The sequence below is a fragment of the Telopea speciosissima genome, chromosome 9 (genome assembly GCF_018873765.1).
Source record: "Telopea speciosissima isolate NSW1024214 ecotype Mountain lineage chromosome 9, Tspe_v1, whole genome shotgun sequence".
NCBI lineage: Eukaryota > Viridiplantae > Streptophyta > Magnoliopsida > Proteales > Proteaceae > Telopea > Telopea speciosissima.
In genome coordinates, this window is record NC_057924.1 from 60,323,205 (window position 1) to 60,337,659 (window position 14,455).

General features: G+C 40.1%; 2 protein-coding genes across 4 annotated transcripts in view; one reads left to right on the forward strand and one right to left on the reverse strand.

Moving 5' to 3' along the window:
• The window catches only part of LOC122639214 (probable disease resistance protein At5g66890), a 31,143-nt gene extending 20,917 nt beyond the window's left edge, over positions 1-10,226 (forward strand). The window contains exons 4-6 of the mRNA XM_043832035.1: positions 8,248-8,600; positions 9,114-9,301; positions 9,403-10,226. Of these exons, the coding sequence (XP_043687970.1) occupies positions 8,248-8,600; positions 9,114-9,301; positions 9,403-10,226 (1,365 nt within the window). The remainder of the gene's footprint in view (positions 1-8,247; positions 8,601-9,113; positions 9,302-9,402) is intronic.
• Positions 10,227-11,991: 1,765 nt separating this feature from the next.
• On the reverse strand, positions 11,992-12,973 carry LOC122640363 (cysteine-rich and transmembrane domain-containing protein B-like). 3 transcript variants are annotated; one of them, XM_043833528.1, is made up of 3 exons: positions 12,846-12,973; positions 12,335-12,529; positions 11,992-12,212 (listed from the first exon to the last, which is right to left on the reverse strand). In XM_043833528.1, the coding sequence occupies exons 1-3, from the start codon at positions 12,857-12,859 to the stop codon at positions 12,167-12,169; spliced, it is 255 nt and encodes an 84-aa protein (XP_043689463.1). In that variant the 5' UTR covers positions 12,860-12,973; the 3' UTR covers positions 11,992-12,166. The 3 variants fall into 3 exon arrangements, with proteins under 3 accessions (XP_043689463.1, XP_043689462.1, XP_043689461.1); XM_043833527.1 differs by having other exon boundaries at positions 12,335-12,524; positions 12,841-12,967; XM_043833526.1 differs by having other exon boundaries at positions 12,335-12,527; positions 12,841-12,967.
• Positions 12,974-14,455: the final 1,482 nt, after the last annotated feature.

Consider the following 14,455-nt stretch of genomic DNA (forward strand, 5'->3'; position numbering starts at 1 on the left):
CCCAAAATCTCTGTATCTTCTCATTTCCTCTGTATTTTCTCATTTTTGTTATGGTATCAGAGCTTCAAGAGTGAACTTCTCTCGCACAACAATGGTGATTTCATCTTCTTCAATGATCGGTTATGATCTTGAAGTCTTTCTAAGTGCGAGATCTACAGAATGTTAGGGTAACTCTACGATCAATTTCTCCTTTCTTGAGTCTTTCTCGATCTGTTTTTCTTTAAAGATCTTAAATCTTTTTGTTTAGATCTTGAGTCTTTCTCCATCTTTTCCTCTACGATTGTTTTACTGTAAGTCTAAGCAATCATGTCTCTAGTACAAACAACTCGAATCTGTTATGTACGCTTATCCTTGCACCCTCAATGTTGCAAACTTTGTAACTCTTAAACTCAATCGAACAATTTTCTCCTGTGGGAGACTCAAATTTTGTCTCCGATAGAAAGTCGGATCTCCTTGGCTTTGTTATCGGGGATCTTCTCATGCGGATCGAGAGACAATCGATTCGTCCAGGTAACTCAACACCAAATCCAGCCTATATGGCCTGGATTCAACCGACCGATTGGTTAAAGCCTGGATCACTGGAACATTATCGAAGATGTTCTCGGTTTGGCCGTTGGAATTCGGACTTTGTGAGCTAAGGAAGACACTTTCTACGACTTTTTCTCAAGCATCGAGGCTCGAGAATTTGAGCTCCTCTCTAAGCTGCATTTTCTCAAGAAAACCGATGCAAAGTCTCTATCCGAATATCTTGTGGAATTCAAGAACATCGTGATCAGCTCAATGCAATCGGCAAACCTGTGCTAGATCGGAAGAAAGTGTTTTCTCTACTTACCAATCTTGGACTGCTAATGAGACTTTTGCTACGACTATGCTAAAGCCACCGGTGCCTTGTTATCGACTTGATTCCTCTTCCGTTAAGTCATGACTTGCGCAATCGAATCATCAATACGATACAATGACGAATTCACACATGGCTTACTATGGTGACCACAACAAGAAGCAATGAGAACTCCTTTACCTCTCATGGTAGAGGTTTTGTTCAATACTGACAGCGTCAACCACAAGGCAACGATCAATGGCCAAAGAAGATTGATACAGATTCAGTCGTGGACTCAAAGCTCGGCCGACTCAATTCAAGTCACAGTTCAACCAAACCAGCGACAAACGAGTTCCTTTCCAAATCGCGCCAAAATCCATCTTACGGTTCTCGAACAAGTATGTTGGCTCACCGATTAGGTGCCAAATCTGTTACAAATATGGACATGGAGCTAGAAGTGTTGGAGTAGGTTTGATAATAACTTCCAAGCTAGAGATGTTCCATCCGCCGGCTGCGATGCACATAGGCGATGCACAAGACTCAAAGCATGGTTCCCGGATACGAGCTACGCTCATATGAGCGATCTGAAGTAACCTTAAAAATCTCATCCCTTATAATGGTTCACATCTTGTAATGGTTGGGGATGGTACTCAATTACCAATCACACATGTTGGTGAAGGAGAAATTGTGCAAGGTAACACAACTTTACGATTAAAGGATGTTCTACTTGTCCCGCTATTCGTAAGAATCTCTTATCGGTTTCACGACTCACTAGGGATTTACCTTGTGCTTTTGATTTTAATGGTGCTTGGTTTTGTGATAAAGGACCTACGAGACAAGGAAGATATTGGCATCGGGGAGTAGACTTGGTGGGTTTGTATGCTTTTGATAATAAATCACGAGCATGAAGCTTATTTTTCACATCGATTCAAATCAGCAATGAGATATATGGCATCGCGTTTGGGGCATCCCCAAGGAAAAATTACAAAATTTCTTAGAATAAAGGGGTCATTATCGTAACCCATAGCTTACAAGGTCTTTGTAGCATTGTCAACTTAGTAAGAGTGTTAAGTTGCCGTTCATTTCTTCTTTTTACTCGTAGTACTGAGCCATTAGCTCGCATACTTTGTGATCTTTGGGGTAATGCTCCAGTTACTAGTGTTCAAGGATTTCGATACTATGCTTTGTTTGTAGATGATTTCTCTCGGTATAGTTGGATTTACCCATTACGGCGCAAATCCGAGTTCTTTAAAGTGTTTGTTATGTTTCAAAAAATGGTTGAGCGACAATTTGAAAAGAAGATCAAGGTGTTTCAATCGATGGTGGTGGTGAGTTTATGGATTCGGGGTTTATTGCACATCTCAATCGGTGGTATTATCCATCACATCTCTTGCCCAAAGACACCGAGCAAAACAGCATTCTTGAGAGAAAACCGGCATATTGTCGAGTTGGGTCTTGCGATGTTATATAATGCTTCCATTCCTCTTCGGTATTGGGTAGAGGCATTCTCCTTCTTGTTTTTCTTATAAATCGATTGCCTTCCTCTGTTATAGGTATGGATACTCCCCTGCATCTTTTATTTGCCAAGGAACCGATTATCTTGTGTTGAGAGTATTTGGAACTCAATGTTTTCCTTATTTGAGAGGTTATTGCCCAAACAAGTTTGCTCGAGGTCACTCCTTGCATTTTTCGGGGTATAGTGATAGACACAAAGGCTATAGATGTCTTCATTATACTACGAGGAAAGTCTACATTTCACGTCATGTTGTGTTCAATGAGAGTGTATTTCCGCTTCAAAGAGCGCAATTCCAACTCCGACTTCTCCGAGAACTTCCCTTGTCGACTTTAGTACCTTTGAGAGATGGATCCCTTCGGCCATTTCCTCATCGGCCTCTACAAAGTCTGTCCTGATTCTACTACTATAGGTCCATGGTTCTCCAGTGTACACGGCCACATATATCCACCTATTTTGCCTCAACTTTGAACCTATTTTACCTCAATCGAACTGTTTTACCTCAATGAACTGTTTTACATCAACCTGAACCTATTTTACCTCAATCGAACTGTTTTACATCAACTTTGAACCTACTTTACCTCAACCAGCTCCTCTTCTTGAGACACCTATTGCACAACAGTCCTCTTCTTCCTCTCATCATATGGTCACCAGGAGCAAAGCTGGGTGTTGTCAAACCAAACTCACGATATGCTCTTACCTCTGTGACCATTCCACGAACCACAATCTATCAAATCTGCCATGTGTCATGATGGTTGGCGTCTTTGCAATGGTTGAGGAAATGGAGGCTCTAGCACATAATAATACTTGGACATTGGTTCCTCGAACCAAAGAAATGAATATTGTTGGGTGTCGGTGGATTTACAAGACCAAACTATGTCTTGACGGTAGCTTGGAACGCCTTAAGGCGCGTCTTGTTGCTAAAGGATACAATCAACAGGAAGGTCGATTTTCTTGAGACCTTCAGCCCGGTTATTAAGCCTGGTTCCATAAGGCTGATTCTCACCGTTGCTACGATCCGATGTTGGCCTATACGGCAACTTGACGTCAAGAATGCTTTTCTTCATGGGTATCTCTCCACTCCGGTTTACATGAGTCAACCCCCAGGTTTGAGGATGTTTCTCGCCCACTGCCGTGTGTAAACTTCAACGAGCACTCTATGGTTTAAAACAAGCCCCACGGGCTTGGTTTGATCGCTCCGGTTTTCTTTTGGAGTATGGCTTTTATTGTAGCGTGTCGATCCGTCGTTATTTGTCTATCGGCATCACGGTCGCATCTTACTTCTCCTCTGTATGTGGATGACATTATCTTGACGGGAATGAACCTTTGTTCTTGAATGAATTTATTTCAGCATTGGGTTCTACTTTTGCAATGAAGGATTTGGGTTTTCTGCATTATTTCCTTGGTATTGAGGTTTTGCACGATGACCACGGTCTTTTTCTCTCCCAATCAAAATATCTTCTTGATGTTCTTGCGAGCTAATATGCGCTCTCAAGCCCATTTCTACTCCAATGAGTCTTTCTACATCATCAGGCTACGCCACGATGTTTTGTTTTTCGATCCCACTTTGTATCGTGAGCCGGTGGGATCACTTCAATACCTCACTATGACCAGACCGGACTTGTCGCTTTCTTTGTGAATACCGTTTGTCAACATATGCATCATCCTACTCTCTCTCACTTCAGGATGGTGAAACACATACTCGGTATGTCGGTGGTACTCGAATCATGGAATGCGTATCTTGCGGGATAGTTCCCTTGATGCTCGCCTATTGATTCGGATTGGGCTGGCTGCCCTCTCACTCGCCGCTCCACAACCGGGTTTTGTACTTTCTTAGGCTCTACATGTATTTCTTGGAGTGCTAAGAAGCAACCAACGATTGCTCGTTCAATCTCGAGGCCGAGTATAGGGCCATGGCTTCCACATTTCTTGAGTTGACTTGGCTATCTTTTCTTCTTCGAGATATTGGTGTTTCTCGGTCAAGCCTGCAACCATGTATCGTGACAATATCGATTGCCTTGCATTTAACGGTGAATCCTATTTTACATGCTCGGACTAAGCATATAGAGATCGATTACCATTTCGTTAGAGAGAAGGTGGCTCTTGGATCACTACTCACTCGGTTTATTCCCTCCTCACAGCAGTTAGCGATGTTTTTACAAAGCCATTACCTCGGAGGGAGTTTTCTAGCATTTGTACCAAACTGGGCTTAGGTCCTAAACCTCTGCTCAGTTTGCGGGGGGATAATAGAAATAAAACTGAGTCTGTTACAGTTGTTAGTTAGTTTGTTAATTTTTCTGTTTCTGACATCATAGTCCACATGGTCCCCTCATGTCCACGTGTAAGCACAATATGTAACTTAAGCTATTGTTGTTTCTATATAAATGAAAGCAGTTTGTCTTCTCATGCTCAACGTGAGAAACATTCCCAAAATCTCTGTATCTTCTCATTTCCTCTGTATTTTCTCATTTTTTGTTAAAAACTCGGTCCTGAGTGGGATTTTCCTTACAATAAATCAATCAGCAAGCCAGAGGATCTAGCTCTCCTCCAGCCATGGGAGGAGCTGAAGAGTCCAGTCCAACTAAAACACCCAAAAACATGGGGGGTATGGTCATTTCATAGGGGCCCATTTGGGTCCCACCTGTGAAATGACCAAAACCACCATTGTTTTGCTGGGCTGAACCCTCCAGCTCCCGCCACTGGAGGAGAGCCAATTGCAAGTAAGGACTTCCGACTACCTACCGTACAAGATTGAAAGTCTGTTAATATGCCCATAAAGGGAAAATGAACGTGGTTACTGCTCCACACAAGACCACAAATCCACATGAATTTACCATTCCAAGAGGCAACAGATCCCCTTAGGTGCATTCCCATTGTCCTCTGCATTGGTGCAGCCGCTACACAACCAGACAACAGTCTCTTGTCCAAATGTAAAGATAAAAAAGAACCATTAACTAGATTAATCGATCGCGTGATTCTTGCACCAGACACAAGACTACGTGAAGTTACCGTTCATACCCACTGAAATTAAAACCCCATTCCAAGTTTCCAACTAGCTTATTAGCTAAGCAGACGAGAACGAAAGTCAGTCAATACAGTGAACAGTGTAACGACTCCTCTCCTCAGAAATTTCTAAGAAGGTGAAGGAGAGTCTCCTCAGAAATTACTAAGAAGGTGAAGTAAGATTCTATCTCTGCAAGTCTTGTTTGCTGCCCAATTCCAACGGAAGAGAGTTTCCTCAGAAATTATTAAGAAGGTGAAGTAGGATTCTATCTTTTCAAGTCTTCTTCCCGCCATTTCGAACGGGAGAGAGTCTCCTCCGAAATTACTAAGAAGGTGAAGTAAGATTCTATCTCTGCAAGTCTTGTTCTGCTGCCAATTCCAACAGAGGAGAGTCCCCTTAGAAATGATTAAGAAGGTGAAGTAAGATTCTATCTCTGCAAGTCTTCTTCAGCTGCCAATTCCAATGGGAAGAGTGTCTATCTTCCTCGACTGACTTGAAATTCCTGCGTTAGGGATTCAAATTCACCAGTGTGGGAGGAGTCTGGGAAAGAGAGAAATGGCAGACGGAATCAGCAGCTTTGTTGACATAGCTAAAGAGCTTTTGCCTTTGATATTAGAATGGAAGGATAAGGCCCTCAATTTCAAGGAAGATCTTGAACGGCTCCAAAATACTCTCGAATTTGTGGTTCCTCTGTTTGAAGAAGGGAGGATGATGGATTTAGATTTGATCGATCGTAAGCGGAAGGAGTTTGATAAATTGATTGAGAAGTTGCAGAAAGGACAAGGGCTCATCCAGAAGTGCTCTAACGTCAAATGGTGGAACATCTACACGAAGATCCGTTACTCCAGTAAGATCATCAATTTGGATGAAGCTATTCTTAGGTTCTGCCAGCGGGAATTGCAGGTAGAAATCTGGCGCGACAACAAACAGATTCTGCGCAATGTTCAACAATTGTTAAGTAAGGAGGAAAGACCGACTCCGCAGCAGGGACGGACTGTGGGTGTGGGATCCGTTGGTAACAAGGGTTTGTTTGCGGTTCCTGAACTCCCAGATCGTGTTGTTGGATTCAGTATACCTCTCAGGGAATTGAAGTTTGAATTGTTCAAAGAAAATGTGACGGTGCTTGGACTATGTGCTCCTGGGGGGTGTGGGAAGTCGACATTGGCGACCATGCTTTGCCGAGACAGAGAAGTTGAAGGTATGAGATGAACTCCAAAAAGCTTTCCTTTTCTTTATTGATTTCTCTGTCGTCTTCTTTCTGCTGCGAACTTTCAATTGGATCTAGAACTTTTCTTGTTCATAAAAAATGAAATGGGTGGAATGCCATCGGAACAGTAAAGACTCTGTTCTTTGTTGTTGTCACAGATCACGAAAAACTAGTCCTGCAAGGCTGCAACACTTTGTAACCCAGATGAAGTTTTTCAGACCTTCATAGTTAGCAGCTATTGCATTTGAGGCCTCACACTTGAAATAGGAAACCCATGAGCCTTTTAAGTTGAAATTGTCAATAGAACCCATCTCCATTTCCTCTTCTTTTTACTGCCAATCCTATTAAAATTGTGCTATCTCAAATGAACTGTGACAGACAAAACTGAATTTCCCCAAAGCCCATATGCACCCATCTTCTCACCACAATTTTTTTCTCTGGTTCTTTTAAATATTTGTCAAAAAAATCGACTTTCTTATTCTCTGTTTGGTACAGGCATATTCAAGGATAAAATATTCTTTATAACTGTTTCAAGGACAACCACCACCTTAAAGATCTTAAAATGACTTATTACGGAGATTGGTGGTGAGGTGCCTCCACCCGATTTGAGTGAAGAAGATGCGACTAAGCAATTTCAACACCTTTTGAAGCTGAGAGAGTCGGAGCCACTATTGTTGGTTCTGGATGATGTTTGGGAGGAATCAGTTATTGAGAAGCTTTTTTCAAGAACTGAAGGATATAAGATGCTGGTTACATCAAGAGAAGTATTCAAAAGATATAATTTTAGACATCATTCTAAATATCTTTTGAATAAACTCAGTCACCAAGATTCCATGACTCTCTTTTGTCAAACAGTATTGTCTCAAGATGGAAATGAGGACTATGAGCCAGATGAGGATCTTTTAACTAAGGTACTTTGTCTATCTTCCAGCCACTCGCTTGCATAATATGCGTCCTTGTTTAGATTAATATCTCTATATGCACATAATAAATAAATTATAACTGTATAAAACCACAAATACGAAATTCAAAATATTGTTGGCTTTCTGATATGTCATACAGAAAACAAGCTTTGAGAATTTTCTCACAAAAAAAGTAACTGACGTGAGACAATCTATGAGTCTATTGTAGAAGATTAAAGACTAAGGGAAAAGAGATAAAAGAACAATTCACCACGAACAGTTGTATGCATTGATGGTTAAATGAAAACCATTCTCTTAATCATAAAGAAAATAATTCCTTGAAAACTGAAAAGGTCTGATTACATGCATACTATAGGTCTAGGCTAATTGGTCCACAACTCATCTAATGGAAGGCAAAAGACAGCAAGGTCATCCATTTTCTCGTTTATAAATCAAACACCTAAGAATCTGAAGAGCTACCGGTCAAACAAGGATACATTATTCAACCTTTTACGAAGTACACATTAATCCATAATTTATGTGATCATTGATATTGGGATATGAGTTTGAATTTATGTTTTTACTATTGGGAACAAATAGGGAAAATATTTCAAGTTGGGATTCTGATAGATAATTAAAAGATGGTTCAAAAGGGATCTAGTTCAATTTTATCCTTCACATTTTAGTGTTATTGCTACATCCAGATTAGGTTAAAAAGTAACTTGCTTAGCTGAATTCTTATGCTATCATTTTTTAGTCCCTCCTGAACTATGACTAATTCTACTTGATGGTGTTAAACTGCAGATAGTAAGATGCTGCGATGATTTCCCACTCGCTATTGTGGTGATTGCCAAATCACTGTACATGCAACCTGCAGCGAAATGGAAAATCATTGCTAGGAAACTGTTGAAAGGTTCCTCCATTCTTGATCTTGACGAGAAATTGCGGAAATGTCTTGCAACAAGCTTGGATTCCTTGGATGATACAGTTCTAGAGTGTTTTCTTGACTTGGGTTCCTTTCCTGAAGACAAAAGGATCCCTGCCTCTGCTCTGATTGATATTTGGTGTGAGCTCTATGAACTAGAGGATGAAGATGAAGCCTATGTCAATCTTCTCGAACTTGCCTCTCGAAATCTTGTTAACTTGGTTGGAAACAGGTACATGTATTTCTTCTGTCTTCCTAATCAGTAATTAAATTCCATTGCATGTATTTGTTTCTAATTGAAACTGATTTTTTTATATGGCTAAGTTGATTACCAAGATGGTTGGTGTTTCCAATTTTCTGTTGATATTCTAATCTTGTTCTCCATAGCATTATTAAGTTAGGGTAGACTAAGCAATTGACAAACTTAACAAAAAAGAGAACTATCTTAGTATGATCTTTTTTATCTGAGGTCAGATACAACCTTATGTTCTATTGATTGCTAATATTGTCATGGTGAACTGAGGCAAGGATGCAATAAACACTTATACCCCCCCCATTCTACAACTAATGGATCTCAATCCCAAAAAAAAACAATATGAACCCCATAATGAACAGTTGTATTGCATTGGTGGTATCCTAAATGTCTCACTGTTATGTTCTTCAAAAAATGGATTGGGCAGTGTTTACAAGACCTGTCTACTTGTGGATAACATATATCTATAAGCAGAAATTTCATTTTCATCAGGAAAATTGCAAAGGAGAATGATGCTAGCTTCAATGAGCTATTTGTTACACAGCATGGTCTACTTAGAGACTTGGCTATCTACCAGAGCCGGCCAGAGAGAAAAAGACTTATCATGGATACAAGAGAAAAAGGCCTTCCCGAACAAGAACACCACTATCTCAATGCCCGTCTTGTTTCTCTCTGCACAGGTTTCCTCACATCATCCTAGCATCCTAAACTGTTGTGTTGCTTCTTGAGTTTTTCTTTTTTCCTTTTCTCTGCATCATAAGTAATAGGTTGAATCTTGCAGGTGAAATGTCTTCAGAAAGCTGGTATGACTTGCAACTTCCCAAAGCACAGACAATGATTCTAAATTTCTCTACAAGCAACTATGCCTTACCCCCATTCATAAAATGGATGAGGAAGCTAAAGGTTCTTATCGTTGTAAACCATGGACGGACACCTGCCATGTTAAGCAATTTGATAACTCTTGGTGAATTGGCTAATCTAAAGAGGTTCAGGTTGGACAAAGTCTCGATTCCTCCCCTTCATGAATTCACAATGCCATTGATGAACTTGCAGAAAATATCTTTATTTATGTGTGCTTTTGGCCAAGCTTTGATGAAATGCACTGTCAACGTCTCCTACGTTTTACCTAATCTTGTTGAAATTGACATCAGTCACTGCGATGATCTGGTGGAATTGCCTCCATGGATTTGCGATATCATCAGTTTGCAGAGACTCATCGTTACTTACTGTGGGAACTTATCTGCACTACCTGAAAGAATTGGATTTATGACAGATTTAGATTTGTTGAGGCTGCATGCATGTACTGGATTACCCAAGTTACCAGACTCGATAAAAGGACTTCAGAAGCTGAGATTCCTTGATATATCTGATTGTCAGGACTTAAAAATGCTGCCTAACGGGATGGGTGAGTTGCATTGTTTGAAAAAGCTTGACATGAGAGGTTGCACAGAATTGAATGAATTGCCACCTTCAGCCATGAATCTTATTCATTTAAAGGAAGTGATTTGTGATGAAGACAAAGCTAGTCTTTGGGAACCTCTATCATGTAGTTTAAAAATAAATGTTTCTCTTAAAAGGGACATCAACTTGGATTGGTTAGGCTAGAATTTGAATTTGACAACAAACTTGATTGAATCCTGAATCCTGGAGGGAAAAATGGAGGACAAATGGTCAAAAGGAGATCTTCAAACAATAAGAGGGTATGAATATGGGATTTTACCATGTTTTTCTGTTCTCACATACTTTGTTCCATGTTAGCAAAATAGAATCTGTGCAGCGACACTGTTTTGTTGTGAAAAGGTTCAGTTTAAGTTGAGTTCATAGAATGCATTAATTTGTATACTTGTGTATCTTCATGTTGCATAATCTTCTCCTTCCGGCTAGTTCTGGGTTTGAATCCCGGGTAACCCGTTATCGCTTGGAAATTTTTATTAAAATATAACTCTAATACTTATTCAATATTCCATTTTCAACTCAACTTTATTTATTTTTTAAAATGGGCGAAGTTTCCAAAACTGTGGGGCCTGAGGAGGAGGGCCATAATGTAAGCAACGCTTTACAAAGAGGCTTTTTCTTGACTCGAACCCGTGACCACTAGGTCTCAATTTTATTTATTTTTTGACTTATATACATCACAATACCTAGCCTCAAAGTTAATATAAAAAGAAAACAATGATGCTAAGGTTCCTTTGGATAGTATGTGGAATCGATTTATAGTTTTGAAAGGTATTGTTATCAAACGACACTTAAAGGAATTGGTGTCCCTTCCAATTCGCTGCTCCCTCCAACTCCTCACATGGGGGCTGAAATAACCACCCTACCCCCTGCCCAAAAATCCTGCCCAAGGTAGGATCCACTCCCCCACTATTAGAGGAATTGAAGGAATTGGAAGTGCCCGCAAATTGGAGATGATAATTATCCACTTAAAAGAGGCTAGGCAGTTTGGGTTCTGAAAGATGCGGCGGAGTCTGGGGACTAATCGGGTTGACACGTCAAGTATGAGTTCATCCGAATCACACCTGACCCGAACCCTATCCATTGACATTCAAGAGAAAGATTCTGGCGTAGCTGATGTGGACCATGAAAACTCGGACTGACACGTCAAGTATGAGTTCATCCAAATCACACTCGACCCGAACCCTATCCATTGACATTCAAGAAAAAGATTCTGACGTAGCTGATGTGGACCATGAAAACTGGGTAGAACACTCAATGCTAAGGGCTAATGACATCATACAGACAACAGTGTCAATAAGGTTGGTTAGTGGTCACCCTTTTTACCCAAAAAAAAGTGGTCACCTTATATCCTTGAACCTGATGTGGAATCAACTTCTCTTGTCCTATATAGCCAGCTTTTTTTCTAGGACATTCTAACTGGTATTTGAATACTGATGATGATCATCTTCCATTCTAGCTTGCTATTAAATATATAAGAGAGTGCAACCAAAAAAAAAAAAAAATATATATATATATATAAGAGAGATCCTATAGCTAATATAATTTAGGTCCTCTATCTGCCTCAGAAAAATCTCTCTCTCTCTCTCTAGAATTGAACCACATCAGTTCCACAACTGCACAAACACCTCCCCCAGAAAACCAAAATAAGAAAGTGGGGGTAGGTAAAAGAAACAGTGAACCATATTCTAATCACTGAATCTTTTAATTTCATAAAAAGTTAGAGATGTAAATGGATAGTCGATGGATCCGAATTTAGATTATTCGGAACATAATTTATCCGATTAAAAAAATATCCAATTAATAATAAAAAAGTTAAGCATTTAATGATTTTGAAGGTTTTTGAAGATTCCGCAAGTTCTAGAGAACTGAAGACAAGAGCTAAGACAAATTGTAGAGAAAACTCACTATTTTGAAGGAAACCCAATCATTCATTTAACATCAGAGTATCAAAGAATAAAAAGTCTCAAAGAGAGGAATACAAATAAATGACTGACTCAGATCCTCACTCAAGAACAACCCCTAAAGATCAGTATAGAGATGAAGGAATAACAGTGAAAGCCCAAATATTCTCTCTACATGATCAGTCCTTAAGCGCACATATCCAAGGCACAGCAACAACATATGGCAGCACAACTGCAAAGCAGCAAACCAAATAACAGAAAAGAATTAGGAAAGAAGTATTTAAAGAAAGAAAGCTTCAACAAAACAGATAGGTTGAAATCAGAGAAAGGAATTGAAGTTCTTGAAATACTAACCATCCCTTCCAGAACCCATCACCTCTGCTCTTGGTTTCTACAGGATAAGATCGCTGTGGGTGTCGACAACCATCATTGGTGGGATAACCAACAGGTGGAGGAGCTACAAAAGGCCCCTGTGGATATCCCTGCCCTGGTGGTGGGTAGGACTGAGGAGGTGGAGGGTATGCCTGCCCTGGTGGAGGATAAGCTGCTAAAAGTCACAAATCAAAACAAAACAGATCAAAATCACAAACCCATCATTCAACAAAACAAGAACTACCCTTGATTAAAATCCCAAACGGGTCTCTGAATCACCAAAAACCAGATCAAAATCACAACCCATCATTCAACAAAACAAGAACTACCCTTGATTAAAATCCCAAATGGGTCTCTGAATCAGCAAAAATTAGATCAAAATCAAAACCTATCATTCAAGAAAACAAGAACCCTTGATATAAATCCCAACTGGGTCTCCCAATCACAAAAAAAAAAAAAAACAGATCAAAATCTTGTAAAATTTTTACCTGTGGACTGCTGAGCCATGTTGTTGAAGTAGTAAACGAAAAGGTATTACAAAGCAAAGTAGCTGAGAATTGTGGAAAAGAGTTTCAGCAGAGAGATGAGGGAAAAGAGAAATAGAAGAAGGAGATGAAGTGACTTAGACTTTGGGGTCTATTTGTATGTGAAGAAGACGAAGTTTCCTTGTTACAAGTCTTACCTTTGACGGGCTGATTAGGCGGCTTAAAGGAAAATACGCCTATGAGGAAAGCTGACTCGTCGAAGTAACCTTAGTGAATTTTTCTCCTCAGGTTCCCTGACCGTAGGGTTGTAAATGGATCGAATTCAGCTCGGATAGTACTATATTTGCATTCGCATTTGATTAGCTATTGGACAGATTTGGATAGTGCTAAACAAATATGGACACGGATACGGATTGGATATTTTATCCATTTACATGTAAATATAGTTTTTCGGATAGCTATAATCTATCCATATCCGCATCCGTTTAGTTTTCGGACGGATTCGGATAGTATTAAATGGATACGAAAACGGATTTCGGCTATTCGTTTACACACCTACCTGACCGGTCAGGTTCGTAGGTTCCTCTCATAAGGGGGCAAAAATGATGACCTCACCCCACTCGGGCAGTATGTTCGGGCAGGGGTGAGGTCATCATTTTCGACCCCTATTAGAGGAGCCTGCAAACTTGACCGGGCAGGGAACCTGAGAGGAGAACGATCAGACATTTCTTTGTGTCCGACATGACATACATTTGTCAAGGAGTTTTGAATTCATCCGAAACCTACCAGATAAAAACACGTGTCCAATAGAATGTTCTAAGACTTTTCAATGATAAAAATTGAAGAAGGGGGGAAGGAAAGGTCATATATGACCTAGGGATGTAAATGGATAACCGAAATCCGTATCCGTTTAGGGACATCCGCATTCGTTTAGAGAAATCCGGAAAATAATCCAAATACTCCGATTAAAATCCGTCCGAAAAAAATTCAAATACATAATAATAAAAAATTAAGTAAATAATAATTTTGAAGGTTTTTGAAGATTCAACAAGTTCTAGAATATGATGAAAAGATAGTCATGATCGAAGAGATATGGACTGAGAGGGAATTGTATCCACTAGGGGGAGAAAAGTCCAGGTTACACAAGGCAGAGATTTAAACGGACGGTCGAAAATCCAAATCCGAATCCGTTTAGAGGTATCCATATTCGGCCAAAGAATATCCGACTCCGATCACATTTGATCCATATCCGATCCGAATCTGAATCCGTTTTTGAATGCGATGTAGACCGCCCTTGAATTGATTGGATTATTATCCTCTCCAATTCCTAAAGTGTGGCAATGCGGCAATGATAGGGGAGATGTCGACATCTGGCAGTTGCTGCAGCCAACGGGCCATAACAATGAGATCGGACCATTGGATGCAACAGCGACCAGGTGTCGAATGAGATCGAACCGTTTGATGCAGCAGCTGCCAGGTGTCGACATCTCCACCTAGCACTGCCGCACTACCACACTTTAAGGAATTGGAGAGGATAATTTTTCGAATTGACTTCGTTTATTCATGACAGATTGAGAGGTGCCTCATTCGTTTTTCTTTTGTTGACATGCTTGTATCG